General features: G+C 34.6%; 3 protein-coding genes across 4 annotated transcripts; 2 read left to right on the top strand and 1 right to left on the bottom strand.

The window, feature by feature from the left end:
• Positions 1-55: 55 nt before the first annotated feature.
• Positions 56-4,802, top strand: LOC18051213 (uridine kinase-like protein 5). Its single transcript, XM_006446582.2, has 14 exons — positions 56-161; positions 256-347; positions 616-685; positions 772-887; positions 1,299-1,395; positions 2,232-2,311; positions 2,591-2,785; positions 2,944-3,027; positions 3,121-3,181; positions 3,457-3,517; positions 4,024-4,117; positions 4,206-4,278; positions 4,358-4,440; positions 4,545-4,802. The coding sequence occupies exons 1-14, from the start codon at positions 56-58 to the stop codon at positions 4,752-4,754; spliced, it is 1,422 nt and encodes a 473-aa protein (XP_006446645.1). The 3' UTR covers positions 4,755-4,802.
• A 2,648-nt stretch (positions 4,803-7,450) lies between these two features.
• Positions 7,451-9,852, bottom strand: LOC18051211 (surfeit locus protein 2). 2 transcript variants are annotated; one of them, XM_006446580.2, is made up of 5 exons: positions 9,512-9,852; positions 9,028-9,125; positions 8,591-8,872; positions 7,857-7,914; positions 7,451-7,749 (listed from the first exon to the last, which is right to left on the bottom strand). In XM_006446580.2, exons 1-5 carry the CDS (start codon positions 9,748-9,750, stop codon positions 7,668-7,670), a joined length of 759 nt encoding a protein of 252 aa, XP_006446643.1. In that variant the 5' UTR covers positions 9,751-9,852; the 3' UTR covers positions 7,451-7,667. The 2 variants fall into 2 exon arrangements, with proteins under 2 accessions (XP_006446643.1, XP_006446642.1); XM_006446579.2 differs by having other exon boundaries at positions 7,869-7,914.
• Positions 9,853-13,031: 3,179 nt separating this feature from the next.
• Positions 13,032-15,400, top strand: LOC18051210 (GDSL esterase/lipase At5g14450). Its single transcript, XM_006446576.2, has 5 exons — positions 13,032-13,588; positions 13,666-13,875; positions 13,976-14,148; positions 14,388-14,661; positions 14,922-15,400. Exons 1-5 carry the CDS (start codon positions 13,336-13,338, stop codon positions 15,167-15,169), a joined length of 1,158 nt encoding a protein of 385 aa, XP_006446639.1. The 5' UTR covers positions 13,032-13,335; the 3' UTR covers positions 15,170-15,400.
• The last annotated feature ends 6,267 nt before the right edge of the window (positions 15,401-21,667 follow it).

Genomic DNA, 21,667 nt, shown 5'->3' with positions numbered 1-21,667 from the left:
CTTAGGGAAAAAAATAATAATAACAATCACCCATTTCTTTAAATTCTTATAGAAGATGGAAACTGTAATTGAATTGGCTGATGACTTTGCAGATGACTTGTCTCTCCAATCAGCTTCCTCTGAATCGACAACAATGCCAACAAAGCAACCGTTTGTCATTGGTGAAAACTTAACTATTATTGTCATTTGTTTCCCGTTCGCTTCAATTTCCCTGGTTATTGCTTTGGTTACAATAATTATGCTTTTTTTTTTCAGGGGTTGCTGGTGGAACTGCATCTGGGAAAACAACTGTTTGCAATATGATCATCTCCAGGCTCCGCGATCAACGTGTTGTTCTTGTGAATCAAGTAATTTATTATTAACTTTTAATGAATTATGAAGCCATTATTAGTAAATAATATCTTGGATAGTCAGCTGCTTAAAAACCACTTGGTCATGGCCCTGGTCGTTGGTGTCTGTTTGTTAATTAACTCTGTAGATTTCAAATTTAACCGCCGAAGATATATAGAATGATGTTGCATGTTAATGAGTTTTTTTTTTTTTTTTTTTTCCTTTCCGCTTACACTGAATGCATTTGATGCTGTTTCTTCTTAGTATGTGTATGCGATGTTGCAGGATTCATTTTATCACTCACTCACCGATGAGAAATTACAAAATCTTCATGACTATAACTTTGATCATCCGGGTAAGCATTGCATGTTGCATATTTGGTTCATTTGAAATTTATGAAGATAACATCTTTGTTTGTTTCTTGCTGTGATTGCTTTTCAGATGCTTTTGATACAGAGCTTTTGCTTTCAGACATGGAGAAATTGAAACATGGGCAAGCAGTTAGCATCCCGGACTATGATTTCAAGTCTCATAAAAGAAAAGAACAATCACGCCTGGTACATCCTTCACTTTATTGGAGTTAACACTGGTAAACTTGAAAATTTTCTACTTCGGAACATGGTTTTCATCAGATCTTTTAAGGTGGTATTCACTAGAAACAGAATCAAACTTTTATTGCTTTCACTACTTACCAAAATGCTATTTGAAACAATTTGACTCCTCTGCTGCTAAAACGGTTGTACTTATTAAAAAACTTTGCTTAGCCTCGAAGTTACAGAAAGATTAATTTTCACAACCATAATTTGTAACCTGTTGCATGTTTATTAGATAGCTAATGAATCAATCTGGGGTATCTTGATGAAAATAATATTGTAACTCCTTTTCTGTTGATGAATTATTTTCAATTTTCATCTCGCAATAGTTTCAATTCAAACATTCTTAATGCTGCTTGTTTTGTTCTAGTGTAGATTAACCCCTCAGATGTCTTCATTTTAGAAGGAATTCTAGTGCTTCATGATCCTCGTGTACGTGATCTCATGAACATGAAGATATTTGTTGATACAGGTAAATTCCTCTGGATTTTTCATCTGTTCAATTTATCCTATGCATGATTCTGTTGATCAAGCAATGTGCTGAGAAAGAAGCAGAATAACTTGTCTGTGGGAAAAATTTTAAAAGATCCAAAATTTTGAATTTGAACTAAGATTTCGGTAGACATAGTTTCAACTAAACCACTGAGTTGGCAAAAAAATATAACAGAAAAGCTCCATGAGTTTGAATGTTGTTCTTGGCATCAACTTGAATCATGATTAAGATTGAAAGTTTGAAAAAAAAAAAAAGAAGCAGTAGAGATACATAACTTTAAATGTTGTTCTTGGCATCAACTTGAACCATGATTAAGATTGAAAGTTAAAAAAAAAAATGAAATGGCAAACATTGTAATGGAAAATCTGTTGAAATTGCTCGGCACTTTTCAATTGCTCAAAATAGACCAAAGCTCCTGATATTTTATTGAGACACTAGACTCAGTGCATTGCTGTCTAAACTTGTGGACATTTATAGGATAAAAAACTTCTTTGTAGAGAGAAAATCATCCCAAGGGTTATATTATGTCCCTTTACATTTTATCATTGTATTTGACAAGAAGATGAAACTAGTTGACCTGAAAGAAAATTACACTGGGATAGACATGGAGCAATATAATGAATAAACTTTTTAAAAAACATTATCATACAAGAAAGCGAAGACAAACGAAAGATACTTGGGATAAGTGAGTCTTATCAAAGTATCCATTGATTGTTCCAGTTTCCTGTGCTAACATTTAAAACTTGAGAGGTTAGACGTATTTTTTCAACTGCATATCTTACCCAATAACCATAATGATAATTTCACCAGTGCAGATTCTGATGTGAGGCTTTCTCGGAGAATTCAACGTGACACTGTCGAAAGAGGAAGAGATATTGAGGATGTGCTTGACCAGGTAATATTAAGGTCATTTTATTGAGCAAAGTTTGTGCCTTTTCTCTGGGCAATAGAGAAAAGTGATGAGCTACTGACATTGTTAGACACACAGGTCCCTGAATATTTGTTACTGATGCAAGTTGCAAAATATGATTGAGATAATCAAGTTTTATCTTCAGTTGAAACCAACATAACGATGTATAATTTTGGTTTGTGGTTCATCATTTTACTTTTTTTAAGTGCTTTTTTATATTACTTATGGATGTCTCTCTCTATCTCACTCTTACAAATTCTGCAGTACGCTAGATTTGTGAAGCCTAGTTTTGAAGAATTTATACTGCCGTCAAAAAAATATGCAGATATTATTATCCCAAGAGGGGGAGATAATGATGTTGCAATTGACTTGATAGTTCAACATATTCTTACCAAGCTTGGCCAGCATGACCTATGTAAAATATATTCAAATGTTGATGTTATTGTTTCAACATTTCAGGTACGCCAATCCAAATTTTATCTAGTTGCCTATTTCCTAGAAGTTAATCAAATATTCTACAATGGCTTCAAATTTTACTTGATGTCTTTCTCAGCAACATAGTTATAATCTTCATTTCAAGGAATAGTAACTTTTGATGGTGTTCCGGATTTATCTAGATTCGGGGAATGCATACACTTATACGTGACGTCACAACAACAACACATGATTTTGTCTTCTATGCAGACCGACTGATTCGCTTGGTAAAATAGCTTCTTATGAATAGAAATCCTAGAGACATAAAACTTGGTTACTTGGAAGAGACGGCATCATGTAGTTTTTAGTCAATGTATCAGGTTGTGGAGCATGGCCTAGGTCACCTTCCTTTTACTGAAAAGCAGATCATTACTCCAACAGGTAACTGTACTACTGTTATTTGTTTTCATCTTAAATTTGTAATTGAATGAAGGCATAGATCAATAATTGTCTGCCTCAAGCACTTGCCCAAATATGCCAGCTCTATTCTTTCTCTGTGACCAGACTGAGATTGAATTCCTTTCTTTGTTCAAGGCATAAACGTTTGTTATCTGCAATATACACAATAATTCTCCTTTTACCTCTAAAATAAGCAGTTCCATTTAAATGTTCTTTAATAGGTCGGTCAATCCATCTCTAATTTTTCCTCGTTGCAGGAAGTGTATATACCGGAGTTGTTTTCTGCAGGAGGTTGTGTGGCATCTCAATCATTAGAAGGTATATTGCCATTCTCCAATACAACTTTAGACAAAATCATAAATTCCATGTTTTGAAAATTACAAGTTGCATAATTATGTATTTGCATGTGTTAGGATTAAGATGGAATTAAAATTGGCAAACATGACCATTATGCTGTCACGTTGCACTTTGCTTTAACAAAACTAACTATTTACTCGGAATAATCTGAACCAGCTCCTGAAAAATAATTCATCAGTTATTCCATGTCTATTATATTGAAGCAGAGACACAGGCAGGACAATTATAAGGGTCAATGAAGCAGAAGCGTAATTAGTAAACTTTCGTGTAATTTCATTGTATTGGAAATCTTATCCTTCTTTGGAGGAAGTTTATTCTAAGAAGTATGTAACTGCATATTTAATGTTGTCTTGCTGAACTGTAGAAAAAACAAGATGTTGTCCTCACAGACTAAAGCTCCAGATTCTGGTTAAGTCATTGTTTTTGCTTCTTGGGAATACTTGATAACTCTAATTTCTTGGCACCAGTGGGGAAAGCATGGAGAATGCATTAAGAGCATGTTGCAAGGGAATAAAAATCGGTAAAATACTCATTCATAGAGAAGGTAACAGTGGCCGTCAGGTTCGTGGAGGCATCTGTGTCATTGCCCTTGTAGAATTTTTTATTTTAGCCACGACATTCTCCTCATTTTGATTCAATGTTGGAGCAGTTAATCTATCAGAAGCTACCTGCAGATATCTCAAGCCGCCATGTCTTATTGCTTGACCCAATTCTGGCTTCAGGTTTGGGATGATGAACTTCAAACTTGTCTTAGTTTCTTCAAACAATACATAACGTTGTCTCAAATGCATGCCTTATTAGGAAATTCCGCAGTCAAAGCGATATGTCTAATTCTCAGTAAGGGTGTTCCAGAATCTAACATCATCTTTCTGAACCTTATTGCTGTAAGTCATTGCTCATGTTTGGCTATCCATTCGCAAGTGTTTAATCTTGTGCCTATTTAACATTTTACATTACCTTAACAAACTGGGATCATATGATGCTGCAGGCACCTCAAGGAATCCATGCCATTTGTAAGAGATTTCCAAAGATAAAAATTGTAACATCAGAGATCGATTCAACAATAGACGAACACGCCCGTGTGATCCCAGGTATGGGGGAGTTTGGGGATCGTTATTTTGGCACAGATAACGACAGCAGTACTGCTCTCAAGTCCCAGCGTAGCTCGAGCATTCCATGCTTAGGGACACCGAAATGACTAATTTTCTATGTTGTTGTCATATGCAACACACTTGTCAACAGTGTGTTGAAGTGGTGCAAATGATACAAAAAAAGGTTACATAAAATTTTATCCAACCAATCAATATAACCAATCTCTTGAAAAAAAAAAAAAAAGCAGTAATTATTTCTAGCTTTAAATCCAACACAAGGCAGAGAAACAAACACACCTTAATCAGCAATTCAAAAGCCTGACAGCAGACACGGAAAGGAATTGTAATTCAATGATTAAAGTGTCGCCCACCACAGCTTTCGTAGAGATCAGTTAGTGAAATGAATTTCGTGTGCCCCAAGACGTAGCATTGAGCGGAAAACCATTTAGAATCTGCATGAAATTAATTAGCCTACCGTAAGTGTTAGATTAACGTTTGCTTAGTGGATAGTTAATTAAGGGTATTACTATCACGTACATTGTCGTTTGAAGCTGTTAGAATGACGCTTTTGGTCAACTAGTAGCAGGTCGAATTCTGCAAAAACTGCCCTCTTCGGTGCAGGGTCAAGCACATCCACTAACATCAAGTGAAGAGCCAGAAATTCCCCCTTCCCAGCCGCAGTTCCCATAGGATAAAGCCTCAATTTCCTGGATCAAAACATGTATCTATAGATATATACACCGTAATCAAGACAACCAAGACTACTTACTTTATAACTATGCTATATATGACACTAAGATGATTGCCACCCTAGTGGGTCGTCGCTGGTGACATGGTAGAAATATATGAAATTTCTCCCGAGTTGATGTCCGCACCAGGGAAGATAGGTACCATTTCCTTTCATCAACAGTATATGCTTGAGAGAATCGAGGATTGTCATCCAGTGCAGAAAATTTTGGGATCTTCCAAGTGCGAGTCGTTGCTCCATCAGGATTCTTGAGAATGGATACACATTCCTTTCTGCCAGTGCTTACAATAACAAAAACCTCGGCTCCAAGAACAAGTGTATCGTTGGCCAGGTATTCGTTCAAAGTATCAAGAGAAAGAAATTTCCCGAAACCCCATTCATGCTTGTTATGATCAAAACGCCTTATTGGCCCTTCAGCTCTGTGCTGTGCCCTCATTTTAGAAAATATTTACATTCACAATTGAGAATTTATATAATTAATTAATTAATTACCCTGTACGGCTAGGAATTCGTTGTCTTTGTATAGGACGAATAATTTGTAGTTGACACGAACACTCCAATTATCAGAAAAAGTATTGCACCCATCTATTTTCAAGTAGAAGGAAATATACCCATCTCCATCGTCTTGTTTGTTTCCATTTGGATAAAAAACCAACCTCCTGCCAACAATTTATATTGATAAAAAGCGATTATATTTTATTTTTTGATTTAATTATTACACACAATTAGGAGCTAAGCCATATGTACGTAGAGAGAGAGCGCATAGAGGGTGGCAGGTGATGATCATGTTAATAAATTAGAGAAGGTACGCACCATTTGTAGTTCCCAGCTTCAAAAAGACCAGATTCGAATTTTTCCAGTTTTTCTGGCCTAAATAGTTTACTGTACGAGTTTAATTCTACGGTATAATGTGCTGGTGGAGAATTTCTGATCTCTCTGGGAAATCTCTGAAACATAAAAATTAAAGAAATTAAATAAAAATAAGAAATATATACGTATATAGGTCTTATGTGGTGCACTCGGTGAACAATTTTAAGCCTGTTAACCGCAATTCTGAGTCATCGTAAATTAAACCAGGCTCTTGAATCTTGATCAATCAGAAAGCCGGCAGTCGAGTCGATGAATTACACAAAGTATGAGCTTTAGGCATTACCATATACATGTATACATGCACATATGGTTGAAGAAATATATAGTCAACTCAACCCAAGTTTAATTGACATAAAATATTTTCTAGTTGCTCAACCAACATAAAAAGGGAATAGCCAATCGAGATAAAATAATACAATGACATACGCGGGTTTTTTTCCCTTTTTTTTTTCTTGGGAAAGTGACATATACAAGAGGTTAATGCTTAGACTTTAGAGCAATAATATTTTAACCCCTTCAATTGATCTTGGTCAACCCCCAGTTTCAAGCATCACCCCATCAGCAAGTACCGAGTCCATTGTCACCATCAGCACCGCCACCGCCTACCTTCATCACCAGCAATCTATTGCCACTTGCAACACATGACAGGCTTGTAATCATGTCCTGCCAGCTTATTGAAATTTCATTCTTCATTTTCATGTTTTATGGTCACAAGGAACAAGGAACATTTCATGTATTTTAACTCTTGGGATCATGATGTTATTTCTCAGCTGGTACCAGAAGCCGGACTGCTGCAGCTTTGGTAGGTTAATAGTACAGTAAGTACTGGAGTTCACGATTGAGCTTGCAACAATTTGCTGTTTATAATCATATTTATGTTGATTGCGTTTGTAATACCAATAGTGTGTGAATCATAGACGTATTCTCCGTGTAATAAGCAAGTATTGGCAGGATTCAGGAAACTAGTTCTGAAAAATAAAAAGTAATTTTTTGTATGAAACTGTAAACTCATCTCAATCCTCATTTCTTATTTTTAGACTTTATTCTTACCAACGGCTTATGAGTTACATTTGCGATATTTATTCATGCAACAGAGAACTACGATGCATATAACATAATAGCTTTCGGAAATTCTTAAATATGCAGATATAGCTGAACAGTTAGTTTTTTCAACAAAAAAGAGGCAAAAAAAAAAAATCTTCATAAATAAATTATCTGACAAAGCTGAATTCACAAAGAGGTTATAAAGCTAATCATTACAATTAAAAAAAATTATGCGCGGACTTGCATTCCATATTCCCTAAAAGTTTCTCTCCTTTAGCATAAGGTATTAAAGAAAACCTTAAAGTCTGAAAAACCTGCAGCAAGTACAAGAAAACTCTGTTTCATATGAATAAATAATCTAGCTCGTGATGTTCTTCTTACTTTTCTTCTTCCTCGAGGCAAAGCTGCTTGGTCCAATTTCTATGGACATTCTCTTTGTTCTGCAAAGCAAGATTTAATAAGTCGATTTAGCAAAAAAACACCATGGGACTGAGAAGAAAAAAGTGAAAACCAGCAAAATATTTAAGGATTAAAAATAGAACATTACGAGGCAACACACCGTGAAGAAAGCTCTTCCGACTCCTTGCTACCATCTTCAACTGCACCTGAAGATTACAAAAATCAAGGACCCAAATTACAAAAATCAAGGACCCCCAAACAGCTCAAAGTAATTTCCCGAAAGCACGTAAGCTCTTGAAGCAATCCAATGATATAAAATTCAATAGTCAAGTTACAGAAGATGATACAATCAATATCAAATTTGTGCTACTTGGTTCTTAATAACTTGACTGAACGGAATTATCTTCAAAATAATGCAGAGAAAGATAGTCAAGAGCAAAGTTTAGCAACTTGCTTATGCTCCTGACCCGTGGGTTTGCTCGCTTACTCTCAATACATTTGGTCATTTGGTCATTATTTGACATGTTTATTCCCTTCACAGAATTTAAAAGTTTGGATAGGCAACTTCATGATCAAACCATTCTACTAAAGATATGCAGCCAATGAGAAACAAAACAGGGTTCAACTGCAATCATATTTGAACCTACAAATGGAAATTGATAAAGAATCATCCAAGTGCATTTTTAACCTTTTTATTTTTACTTTAAATAATATATCTCTATCCATAGTTTTTCCTCGGACGCAATATAATTATCATTCTGTGCTGTTATACTATCTGTTGCTAACCAGGCTAATGATATAGATAAAAAGCATAACATGGTACAGAAATCTTGACTCTCCAAGCAAACTAAGATATTTGCCCAGCAAAAATACTATTCACACCTGTGACATTTTCTTCTTCATTTTCTGGCTCAGACTCTGAACCCGAACCCCATCGATCTCCGCCATTGTCAAAGTCCCAACGTTCACCCACCGGAGGCATCCAAAAGTCATCTTCTTCTGAATCACTCCCCTTGTCAGAAGACTCCCTTACTTCAGAAATAATTTCTTCAATCTCTTTCTTCTTCATCTTCTTCTTCTTCTTCTTCTTCTTTTCACCATTGGCATTTGGTTTTGGTTCTTCTTCTACTTGTTCTTTATTTAATTTCTCTATTTCCTTTTGCTCTGAGCACATTCATTTGTGTTTTAATAATTAGTTCACATCTAGGCAGCGGGCATCCCTCAACCGTAAAATCATACAGATCGAGGCAATACACGAGATCGAGTAGGGCATCAACTTGTATAAACAAAGAACTAAATAATCAAAAACAAAAATTCACCGAGCTTGTTGAGGAACCGTTTGCCGTTGATGTGCTTCCATATATGTTCTTCATTTTTGTTGACTGTATCACCAGTTAGCTTACATATCAATTTTGCACTGGTAATCAAACAAATTGAAACAATATCAACACTTAATTGCATGAATAAAACACCCACATTCACTTTGATGGCAACAGAGACAAAACTTTTATTTCGTGATAGATTATAAACTATTCAATATTTAAAGACCTGAAAAAACAGAACCTTCCACTCAGATAAATCAGATGTAAACTAAAATCTTCCTTGAAAATTGCTTAAGATAGTTTTAAAACATAAACTTTTAATTACTTCACCAACTGGGTCCCTAAAGAAACAGCCTGAAAACCTTAAAAAAAAAAAAAGTGAATTACGCATCTATGTTGATTATATCAAATCCTAAACCCTAATTAAAGGAAAATTGAAAAGAAATACAATTTTTTTTTGAAAAGATGTAATCTTGAATACCGGGAGAGTGGGTCTTGCTTGAACATGTTAAGAGGGGGCTTATTGTGGGACAAAGCGAAGTCGATGAGACCCAAACGGCACCGTTTGGACTGAGAGTACGAGTCTTTGTCTTTGGCAAGCATCTCGTGGCCTGTCTCTACGCACTTGAACCTGCCGTTTTCGAGCTCCATAAAAGTCGGCGAACCCAGTAGGTTGTTTCCTTCCTTTACTACTTTCTTTTCATCTTCGACTGAAGCCATTGTTGCTCCCGCCGCTACAGCTACTGCTACTGCAGCTTCCACTGTAACAGAGCGATTTTGTTTCGCGTTGCGTTTTTGAGTCGTCTCAGTAAACAGACGGCGTTAGTTTTGTTTGTTTTACGCCCGACATGTTATTCCAACGTTGTCGTTTTAACGGTGCATTTAGTAATTTTCTTCCTATTTTAAGGATTACGAGTGAGGTTAGGGCTGAAGCCCGACTCTATTTGGGCTAGAACTACGATTTTATCAGCAAGCTCTGGCCCGAGCATGGGACCCAAAAATTAATTAAACCCAAACGATAGGAGGCATAAGAGTAGGGCTATTTGCACGCTAAAATTTATTTAGACACTCATATTTTAATAATTGTTTGTATTACTAAATTAACCTATTAAGAATAATTTAATGAAAAATAATTTAATAAATTTTATCCAATAAATAGACATATTTTATTTACTATAAACCACATTAACAATAAAAAAATTGAATTAAAATCTCCCCAGTTATGTCAATGAAAATTCTAACACGAGCAAATTGTCCTATACACTCTCCCGTTTTATCAATTTCTATTTCCTGCATCGTGCTAATCTTTTCTCCCAACTTTTGAATAGCATCCTTGTTTATACACATTATGGGAATGTTGTGAACTTGCACCCAAAATGAAGTGTGCGTAAATGATTGATCCTTTATATCTCCAATGCTCGCTGGTTCAGATAGAACTAATAAAGATCTGTCAAAGCGCCATGGCCCCCCCATGAATACCCTTTTCTTTTCTTCTTCAGTGGCAAACTTAAACAAAAAATTGTTGTCCCCCATGCTTTCAATCTTAACTCCCTTCACTGTTCTCCACACTTGCTACATTGCCGCTTTCAAGCCCTTCCTATTAATGCTTCGTGTGAGTAACACCTTGCCAACCAGGCAGTTTGCAACAACTTTTTCTCCTTTTATCTTCATGCTCCCCATAATCATTACTATGTCTTTCGCTTATTCTTTTATGGCAATTGCTTGACACTTCTGGATTAATTCTTCCGTATCCATGTATACTATGTTTCTAGCAATAAAGGCTTTCCCACCAACCTCTTCAAACACTATGATTAATAGAACCCAAAAGAAAACTATTCCCAACTTTAATCGAAGGACAGAGTAGAAAAGAGAAAAGAGAAAGGAAAAGAGAAAACAACCAATCAATAAGTGACAAAATAAGCCATAAAGGCTTCAGTCTTATTTCATTCTAGTACTTTTTCTAGATACTTAGTACTTCTCATTTAGAAAAGCCCGAACCTAACATTGGCAATGTAACATTTTCTAAAGTTATCTTAATATTAAATATTTTTTCAAATATATAATTTCAACTAATCACCCAAAAAAAATGAATACAATGTAGTGCAATGGCCATGTAGTATTGTATCTAAGTATAAGATTAAAAAATACAATATAATGTAGCACAAAATATTGTATATCATTAATATAACACAATATTACTAAACTACAACATAATATAATATATTTGTATTAAATCATGTAATATAGTGTGTTAAACGCACTGTGAAATAATTAAGTTGGTGGTTAGAGTTTAAAAATACACTCTCTATCTTTGATAATTTTTTTTTTTGGGTTCTTTGTGATTCCTTTTAACTTAATTAAAAAAATATATATGGGATGACAGACTTTGTGGATTTTTTTGTCCTTTTCTTATAAATGGTCGAAAATGATATTGACGAGATATTATTGCATTGAAAATGGGTGCTAATAGTAATAATCCATACACTAGTATCGTTTACGGAGGAGGGTTCATCTAGAGAAAGAGTTTTAGAAGAATATTAGAGGGGTGCCAGAAGTTCTACCCCATGTTGCAATCCTAAACTCCTTATCCAACCTTGTTCGCTAATAGTTGTTGGGCCTAATCCACTTCCATTCGATGTTTTAAGCTCATTTATGATTCGACTATCTGCAACAATTTTGTCTTTTTTCTTTTATTCTCTCCCCTAGCACCCCCCCCCCCCAACACCCAAAAAAAAACTTTTAAGGAAGGATTCTAAGGAATTTATGCTATATTTAAATTTTTAAAATTTTAAAAACGTATCTCATGAATTTTGATAAGAATGATTACAGAAATTTATTTAAAAACTTCATATGTTATTTCTTTATCCACTCTAGGAATTAAATATTACTGATAAAAAAAAAGGAATTACATAGTAAATATTATATTGTTTGAAATAAAAATTTAAAACATAATTCAAAATGTCTAACATTAATTGGATCCAACTTTTTTTATTCTTAGACCACTCCACTCTCACTTGAAACATTAGTCCAAGTATATTATTATTATTATTATTTTGCTACATCACTAATTTACTGTTGAATTGTTGCTTCAAGTCTTCAACATGTTAGTAGATTTTGGGCAAGTAATTTAAAGTGGTGAGAACGTAAATCAAATCATTGATTCTTCATCTACACTCTAATATTTATGATGGCTGGCGCTAAGTTACGTTGAGTATAACTTGTGCCTCTCACAGCAATAGTATTTGGTCCCATCAGTGATACTGTTGGAGATATCATAAATGGGAGGCCCTAAGTTACGTTAAGCGTAACTTACGGGCCTCTCATAATAATAGTTTTCGGTTCCATCAGTGATACTGTTGCTGTGAGAGGCCCGTAAATTACGCGTTAGCGCCTCCCATTTATGATATCTAGGAGTAAATTTCACGCACTAAGGGGGAAAAAAAGAAAAGAAAATCCCTCGGACCAGCGACTACCAATCATCGCCTTCCCAAGAAATATACTTTGTCGAGTTCAATTGATTAATATATAATAACAAATGGCAGTAAAGTAGAAGATTGATGGTCAATTTTAACACAAATTACGGAGATACGGACAACTCTTTGGTCCACAATTCCACATATAGAGAGACCAGACGCGCATTATTATCAACATCACACCGACTCCACTTTTAAGGTACTTCATTACAGCCATCAGATCATCATCAAATGGTGCCCAGCCTCTTAGCCATCCACTAATGAAATGACGACCTATGCATTTAATAGCACGGTCCGTTCTTGGACAACATTGGTCACACTTTCTGCCAGCTCTAATCTTAGCCGCAGTATTCATCACATCAGTAGTCACCGACGCATGGTGTGAGATTTGTGTAGCTCTTTTTCTAGTTCAAATCCTTACTAGTTTATAAAATCTACACAGCCGAACCTAAGCATAACTTTAATGATCATAATTCATAAATGAGAAATTTATAATTTGTTATTTATATTGGTACAATAATAATCTTTTGGACAAAATACGTAAAGATAATTGTTATCGTTGCCGATGCAATTTGTACTAGGCAGTGAGAGTGGATTAGTGCAAGAGAGTGAACACAATCTGACAGTTAAGGTTTTGAGACAGATCAAACAAGTTAATTGAGGCCACAGCACATGGCTACTGTCAGTGACCATGAATATCTTATATCTGTTTTGTCTCGACGTTAGAAAAAAAAAAGGGGTTAATTACTTTTATCCGTAACGGTCTCTGGGTTTATTATATATAGAGGGTACGCACGCGCCCAGAATCGGCAACAGAGGTGGACAAGTGACAATGTTGTATTGGAGAGCTTTGGTTGCTGGGTTTTTACTATTCACATGGGGCGGCTTGGGTGTGAGTGGTGTCAGTGTCACTAATAAATTGCCACCGTGTGAGTTCCCTGCAATTTACAATTTTGGGGACTCAAATTCGGATACCGGTGGCATTTCAGCTGCATTTGAGCCAATTCGAGTTCCATATGGAGAGGGGTTCTTTCACAAGCCTGCTGGTAGAGATTCTGATGGCCGTCTCATCATAGACTTCATTGGTAACAACTTGTAATCTCTCTCTCTCTCTCTTTCAAAAATATGAAACCCCATTTACAAAATTTTATTAATTTTGCAGCTGAGAGTGTGAAATTGCCATACTTGAGTGCGTATTTGAATTCACTAGGAACGAATTTTCGGCATGGTGCTAATTTTGCCACTGGAGGATCAACCATTGGAAAGCCTAATGAGACTATATACGAGTATGGAATTAGTCCTTTCTTTCTGGGTATGCAGATTACGCAATTTAACCAATTCAAAGCACGAACCAAAGAGCTGTACGATGAAGGTTGGTTTATTATTTGCTGTTTATGAAGATACTTGCCCATTATGATTTTGATCATTTGTTTGCATATTATATAACACGCTTTGTGAAATGTGATGCTCAGCCAAGATTGCCTCGGATACAGACAAGCTGCCGAGACAGGAGGACTTTGCCAAGGCTCTTTACACGTTTGATATTGGACAAAATGATCTTTCTGTTGGATTTAGAAAGATGAGTTTTGATCAACTTCGTGCAGCAATACCCGACATTGTTAATCAGTTAGCTTCAGCTGTTCAAGTAAGTTGGCATCTTTCTAAGCTAACAAAATTTTGACTTGATCATAGTTTTGTCGGTTAGATAAGTAAAATTGATACTTATAGACTTATGAAGAAGAAACACAACTGTCAAGTCTTCGGAGCTTAGTTTAGCTTTCCCTTTCAGAAACTGTCTCACTGAGCATTTCACCAAACACTCAATTTCTTCAATACTGTCTTGCATAGAACAACTGTCACGAGCCTTGTTTATTTCACTTTCAGAATATATATCATCAAGGAGGGAGGGCATTTTGGATACACAATACGGGGCCTATTGGTTGCTTGCCAACCAACTTTTTCTACAATCATAACCCACCACCAGGCTATCTTGATGAGCACGGCTGCGTCAAGGATCAAAATAACATGGCTGTGGAGTTTAACAGGCAGCTCAAAGAAAGAATAATCAAATTAAGGACAGAGCTCCCAGAGGCTGCAATTACGTATGTGGACGTTTATGCTACAAAGTATGAATTGATCAGCAATGCAAAAGCTTTAGGTAATCATTTCATTCCTAATTGTAATTGTCACTCACTTATCTGTCTACAATCACAATGACATTGTTACTATATGTTGGTGGGTACTTTTAAGCGTGAAAGTGCAAATTTCACATTTTGTTGTACAAGTCCTCTTTTACTGTCCTTGCAGTGTACTCATGCTAAAATGTAGCATTTCAGCTTTCACTGTGGCAGTGATATTACCAAAATTAAGATTCTTGTGTGGATGATCAAATATATGTTTTTGATTTACGTTATACAGGTTATGCTGATCCATTTAAGGTCTGCTGTGGGTATCATGAGAACTATGACCATGTGTGGTGTGGTAACAAGGCAACCATCAACAACACTGAAGTGTATGGGGCTTCTTGTAAAGACCCTTCAAAATCTATTAGCTGGGATGGTGTACACTATACGCAGGCTGCAAATCAGTGGGTTGCTAATCATACTCTTTATGGTTCACTAACAGATCCGCCACTTCCAATCACCCAAGCATGTCATAGGCAGTGAGTGTATTTGTCAGAGTCATGCATGGTCAATAGAGATTTTTGGGGAGTTCATAGTGAAAATTTCAAGTATTTTTGGTACAAGAGAACAGCAGATCAGTAAGTTTTCTCTATATGATTCAGGAGTATTGTTTTGCGCAATCGATCTTAAGGTTGATAATTGAACGACCTCAAGAATTCGATCTTTCTTATGTTTAAGCCAGAACCTTTGGTGTGTTTGCTATTTTTCTAATAATAATTTTCAGAATACATATCTATTAGTTATTCTCGCATGTCTGTTTATTTCAAGTGAACAATTGAAAGAAATATCCAGAGACAGCATAAGCTTCTTTGGAAGGCTAGCTAATGTGGAATGGTTTGCACTGTGCCACAAATCCATAGTTTGAGGATCTAGCAGCCTAATATTAGTGTTTATAAGGAAATCCCAAATATGTTCCAGAACAAATGCTGGTTCGATTTTAAAAAGAATGAATGAGTGCTCAGCTAGCAAAGTGTGTAGCCTGCCTTCTGTGCCAATATGCTTGTCTCTTATATTGGAACTGAAAGAGCTAAATGCAGTCAAGCACAAGCTCCAATTCATTTCTCATCAGCCATCCACACTTCTTCAAATTTACCTCTTGTTGAGCTAGCACACCAGGAACTTCTGTTTGCCACTCTTGCTGATTATGTGTTGGATTGGCGTTGTAGGAATTATGGTAGCTCCCAGACTGTGGAGTTTATTGTTTCTAGGCTAGACTTCTCAATCTCCCTTGGGAATTTAACTATAAAGACCCTTGGAATTATATCAATTTTGACTTGAATTCTCAATATTTGTTTCAATACTTTATCCATCTTTTCTTTCTTTATTGATGTTCTTTATTAGATGGTGAATATCTATATATATACATATATATATTTACTTATAGAGAGAGAGAGAGTAGTTTTGTAGTCTAGAATCTTAGAGTGTGGAAAAAGTTAAAGAAAATTTTAAAACCATGGTGAGAGGATTAAAACTCAAAACGCTTAAACCACATAATTTATGCGTTTTTTTTCGAATTTTTCTGCAATTTAAAATTGTAGATTGGAATATTGCTATATATATATAGCGTTGCTTTGAGAAGAATTCTAATCACTGTCAAAAGATTATGACATTGACAACAGCGGATTTTGAAAGAGAAAACAACTACAGATGCAAGACTTGCTCCTGCTCCTGTAGAATTGTGCCGATAGCTGAAAATGCTTTAGAAATGAACATGGCTAATAATCTCATGCAGGCACTGAACTCACTGAGACTACTAACAAGTATCCATCATCCATCACAACACAGATTCTCTTGATATAGGTATGTATTTGAAAGGCATGAAGTGACCAAAAAAAAAAAAAATGTAAATGAAAGGAGATAGAACATAACGAATGGGTGAACCAATCGCATCATAAAACAGAATGAGAATGTAATACCCTAATTCTCCCAAGGGTATTTAAGTTTTTTTAGTTTTTAGTGATCCTTTTTACTGTAGTATAAATAGAATAAGATGTCTTTTCCATTATAAGAGAGAGAGGAAGAAGGAGAAATCGGCTAAGACAAAAAAAAAAAAAAGACAAAAAGAGAGAGAGATGGAGAGAAAAGAAAAGAAAAAGAAGAAGAAGAAAATCTTCTTCTTCTTCTTTGTTCTGCCATGACAACACATGAGATCAAATTACATAATTTGAATTGGGTATTGTTGAGAGAAGATTTGGATTTGGAGGTAAGTTTTAATTCTTAGTTTTTATTAATTTGTTGTGGAGAAACACGACTACAATAGAAGTAGAAACTTAAGATTTGGTAGAAATATGCTGACAACGAATTATTACGAAAATCATAGTAATTTGTACAAATTGATTCTGATTTTTGGATATGTTAAAGTAGACATCATCTAAAATGTTTTGAAACTTGTTTCAAGTTAATCGGATAAGATTTCAATTAATTACAATTTTTCAAAGTCAAGTCTGAAAATCTGGAAATTTTCTGATTTCCGTGAATAACGTGAATTACGAAATTATTTTTACCATAGCTATACTTCTTCAAAAATTATGAAATTTGGGTCAATGATTTTTATATATGTCTAGTACGATTTTGTAAATTTTCAAGATTTTATGATAAAATAATAAATTATTTTGTATTTTTAAATCAAGTGTGTTCAAAACAGAAAATTGTTTGACAGTATTGATGATATCTGAAACGTCAATTATTTTCAATAGTTTTTGAAGGAATCAAATTATGAAATTTTTATCAATGAACTTTCAATATGTCAGAATATGTTTGTAAAATTTGAGATTTTTCCAATCAGGGAATAATTTATTAAAAATCAGAGAATATGGACTGTTATGTTTTGAGGGCCGATTATTGAGGACATTTGAGGTTGAGCTTATAAGATGTTGAAATTGAGATAGTTGAGGATATTAGAGTTTATGATTGAGGCTTGATTATATCTTATGAGATATTTATTGATGATTTTAGTTGATGATATCAGTACGCATTTGTTGCATGAGGATGCCAAGAGATAAGTAAACTAGACTTTAAAACGAATCACAATAAACAATATATATGTTTGACTTGTATGAAAAGCCTATTTTGATATGTACGAATATAGATTTATATGTCTCTACTCATATGTTTATGTGATGTGTTGTTATGTATTGGGCGTGATTATGTACATAGGCATATGTATGTGTGATGGTTCATTGGCATGAGCAAGGAAATGCATTGAGTTTTCTATGAATGAGAAAATGAATTTTAGCAAATGAGATTTATGTTTTATGAGAATTTGCATTGGGGGCCACCTCTTGAAGTTGTGAGGAGGCCACCTCTTGAAATTATGCGGGGGCCACCTCTTAAGGGCCCGAGCGTTGCAAAGTGCCACAATTGCAGAATATGTATTTCATTGAAAGAAAATGAGAAAGTTTGAAAGCGACATAAAGAGATTTTTATGAATTTGTTAACAGTATTTCCAAAAGACCATGACATATCGTCAATTTGCATTATATATAAGTATGTATGTATTTTAGTATAAAAAAAACTAGTTTGCTTACTGGGTCTTGTACTCATTATAGTTTATTGTAATTCAGTTTTTAGAAGTCAGGATTGATTCGTGATGAGTGAAAAAATGGATTTGAATTGAGGATGGTAGATGGTTTGGGTAAACTTTCAAGTTATTCCGCTGACTCTTGTATTTGAGACTTGAATTTTATCGGTTGTAAGGAGTTATTTAAATTCATATGTGCGTTGTGGTCAGATTTGCCCTTAGAGTTCGGGCTGGGGTGTTACAGAAAACATCTTGGTTCCTCTCCATGATATTATGATGCAAATATGACCGTGTCATCTTCAGCGGCTGTGTCATAGTCAGCAGCGATCTTGTACAAGAAAGCTATTCGAAAGAAGGAAGAAAATGGCGAAAATGGAATGCGTGAGGACAAGCTGATAGAGTAAGAGATTTTGTCAATTTCATCTCAGTTCTTTATTATTTTTTTAATTATAAAGGGCGGGAGATAGGGTACGTTTGACGTTTGAGATTGAGGTTAGACAACTGTAGTTTAAAAAGTACAACAGTAAAATATTTGGTAAACATTAACTGTTGTAACTTGAAAACTATGTTGATATGATTTTTTACTTTTATAATGAAGAATCTATTATATCTTTAATAATTTTATCAAAATTATTATTTAAAATATATATTTACTATATATTATTAACTTTAATTTCATAGTTACAACTTTTTTTCCACAGCAGTTGCAGCTTAAAAGTTACAGTATCTCAATCCCAAATGCACCCATAGTGGAACACATGCTGTCGTTTTCTTCTCTTTCTCTTGCCTCTCTAGACACTTAGCATTTCTTCTTTCTTGTTTAGAGAAACTCGACTCAATCTTTGCCCCAATGCAGGTCGAGTCTAACCCCACTGCCTAATAATTGTTTTTTTTTTTAGATTCTTAGGGCCTGTTTGGTACCGTTTTGCAAGTCATGTTTTCGTTTTCATTTTTATAATACACACATAAAACATGTTTGGTGGATTTTTTTCACAAAACAAATTACAAAACACAAAATTCGGATTCATTATTATAACTATACAATTGAAAACAAGTTAAACATGTTCTCCAAATTTTACAAACTAAACCTTAAAATGAATTAAAAAACAACAAAGAAATCGTGACCCCGCAGCCCTCACTTTTTTCTTCACTGCAGCCCTCACTCTCAATCCCGTTCACTGTAACTCCCTCTTTCCCCTTAATTTTCTCAATCCAGTTGCAGCAAATCTCTCTCTAGGTCGCTCTTGGTGTGCTAGCCACTGCCGCTGCTCTTTCTTCGTCGTAACCGTTGCTGCTACTCCGACTCCGTCCAGCTGCTGCTACTTCATCTTTGCTCTCTCGGATCTGCACTTGCTCTCTTGGATCTGCACTTGCTCTCTTGGATATGCACTTGCTCTCTCGGATCTGCACTTGCTCTCTCGGATCTTCGTCTACTGCTACTTCGTTGTCACTTGCCGGTATTTATTTTGTTTATGAGCTGAAATTTTTGAGAGATGATTTGAGTGATTTTTAATTCTGGAAATTTCTGAGGTTGTTCATATATAGTGACAAATTGTTTATTTATGAGCTGAAATTTTTCCTCATTTATTTTAGAGATTGTGAAATCTCAATTTGTGTTCAAAAAATAATAATTCTATTTCCAAGTTTGATAATGCAACCTAAATTAAAAAAAAAAATCCTTCATAGATTTGTGTGAAAAGGAAGAAAAAGAAATGCACGAGAAAATAATCAAATTGTAACTGGCAATTTGATTGCAGAGTAGAATTGAATTCATTTTTGCATAAACTCCCAAAATCTCTTTTCATAATGCCAAATCATAATAAAAAAGCTTTCTCTCATACGAAATTTTTATAATGAATAAATTTATATTGATATATTAATTCCAAAAGTAATAATTTTGTATAAATCACTTGATGAATTTGTAGGTCTTAAATTGTCCTGGAAAATCTACCCTTTATGCTAGAGATCTTTGATATTTCCGCTATTTTTTATGAAGAAAATAGACATAAGAGTATGAGAGGAATCTTTATTGGATTAAAATGGGTGTTTTCTTGTTTGTTTTATATATCTTAATTATATAACCCACGAGCTGGAAGCCTAATTTTGCTTGATAAATTTACATTACCGTTTGTGATTAAATCATGTGCGGGGCTGTTGTGTCCTTCTTTGGGAAAGCAAATTCATGCCCATGTGTGTAAATTTGGGCTGAAGTCGCATTCCATAACAGAGAATGCACTTCTAGATTTGTATGGAAAATGTGATGAGCTAATTGAGGCACACAAAGTGTTCGAGGAAATGACTGATATAGATATAGTTGCTTGGAATAATCTTATTTCTGGGTATGCTAGATTGGGTCAAATGAAAAAAGCAAGAATGATATTTGATAAGATGCCTTATACGACTATTGTCTCATGGACTGTAATGATTTCGGGGTATACACATATAGGGAGCTATGCTGAAGCACTGGATGTATTTCGGCAAATGGAAATGGTGGGTATTGAACCTGATGAGATAAGTATCATATCTGTTTTGCCAGCTTGTGCACAACTAGGATCTCTTGAGCTAGGGGAATGGATTCGTATGTATTGTGATAAAAATCACTTGTTGCGGAGGACTGTTATTTGCAATGCTCTCATCGAAATGTACATAAAATGTGGTTGCATCAATCAAGCAAGTCAACTGTTTGATCAGATGGTAGAGAGAGATGTTGTTTCATGGAGTACCATGATTGGAGGGCTTGCAAATCATGGCAAAGCTCACAAAGCAATTCATCTATTTCACGAAATGCAGAGATGGAATTGCAGCTTTTATGTGGCATGATTACATACGTAATGCATAATGTGTATCATGTAGTTTTTTTATAATTATTTTGTTTAAATCATGTGTTGTAATAAAATATCTTAATTATATAGTGTAAAAACAATGACAATGTCAAACTTCTTTTTAATTAATGTTAATTCTTAAACTTTATTATCATGTAATTTTTTTATATTAAATTTGGTTAAATTATTTTGTTGTATTTGTGTGTATTAGCTAAATAATTATTTTATGACTATAAATATAATGTAAATGATTAGTAAAAACTGTTTTTGAAAAAAGTATTACCAAACGCATATTCTCTGTTTTTATCATTTTCAACTGTGTCTACCAAACGCATATTACTGTTTTCAATTTTAAAATATAGGATACAGAAAATGATACCAGACGCATATTTAAATTCGAAATACAGTAACTGCAAAACATCATTTTCATTTTCGTTTTTATTCTCAAAAAATACAGATTAAAAAACAATACCAAACAGACCCTTAGTGATTACTTTTAACTTAATTTTAAAAAACAAATCACATAGGATGCCACACTTTTTGGATTTTTTTTTTTTTATTTTTTGGTGCCTTTCTTATAAGTTGTCGAAAATGATTTTGACGGGATATTATTGGAATGAAAATGGCTGATAATAGTAA

The sequence above is a fragment of the Citrus clementina genome, unplaced genomic scaffold, assembly GCF_000493195.1.
Source record: "Citrus clementina cultivar Clemenules unplaced genomic scaffold, Citrus_clementina_v1.0 scaffold_2, whole genome shotgun sequence".
NCBI lineage: Eukaryota > Viridiplantae > Streptophyta > Magnoliopsida > Sapindales > Rutaceae > Citrus > Citrus x clementina.
The sequence above is the reverse complement of the archived record's forward strand: the minus strand, read 5'-3'. Positions and strand labels throughout refer to the sequence as shown.

What these genes read in the sequence shown, in the direction of transcription:
- LOC18051211 (XM_006446580.2), bottom strand. Translation starts at nt 9,750, where the DNA reads ATGGCTTCAGTCGAAGATGAAAAGAAAGTAGTAAAGGAAGGAAACAAC. An exon ending in AAGCAAGACCCACTCTCCCG is followed by an intron (nt 9,126 to 9,511) that starts GTATTCAAGATT and finishes TTTGATTACCAG; the next exon opens with TGCAAAATTGATATGTAAGC. An exon ending in ACGGTTCCTCAACAAGCTCG is followed by an intron (nt 8,873 to 9,027) that starts GTGAATTTTTGT and finishes GAATGTGCTCAG; the next exon opens with AGCAAAAGGAAATAGAGAAA.
- LOC18051213 (XM_006446582.2), top strand. Translation starts at nt 56, where the DNA reads ATGGAAACTGTAATTGAATTGGCTGATGACTTTGCAGATGACTTGTCT. An exon ending in TTATTGTTTCAACATTTCAG is followed by an intron (nt 2,786 to 2,943) that starts GTACGCCAATCC and finishes GGATTTATCTAG; the next exon opens with ATTCGGGGAATGCATACACT. An exon ending in TCTTTCTGAACCTTATTGCT is followed by an intron (nt 4,441 to 4,544) that starts GTAAGTCATTGC and finishes ATGATGCTGCAG; the next exon opens with GCACCTCAAGGAATCCATGC.
- LOC18051210 (XM_006446576.2), top strand. Translation starts at nt 13,336, where the DNA reads ATGTTGTATTGGAGAGCTTTGGTTGCTGGGTTTTTACTATTCACATGG. An exon ending in AGTTAGCTTCAGCTGTTCAA is followed by an intron (nt 14,149 to 14,387) that starts GTAAGTTGGCAT and finishes TTTCACTTTCAG; the next exon opens with AATATATATCATCAAGGAGG. An exon ending in CAGCAATGCAAAAGCTTTAG is followed by an intron (nt 14,662 to 14,921) that starts GTAATCATTTCA and finishes TACGTTATACAG; the next exon opens with GTTATGCTGATCCATTTAAG.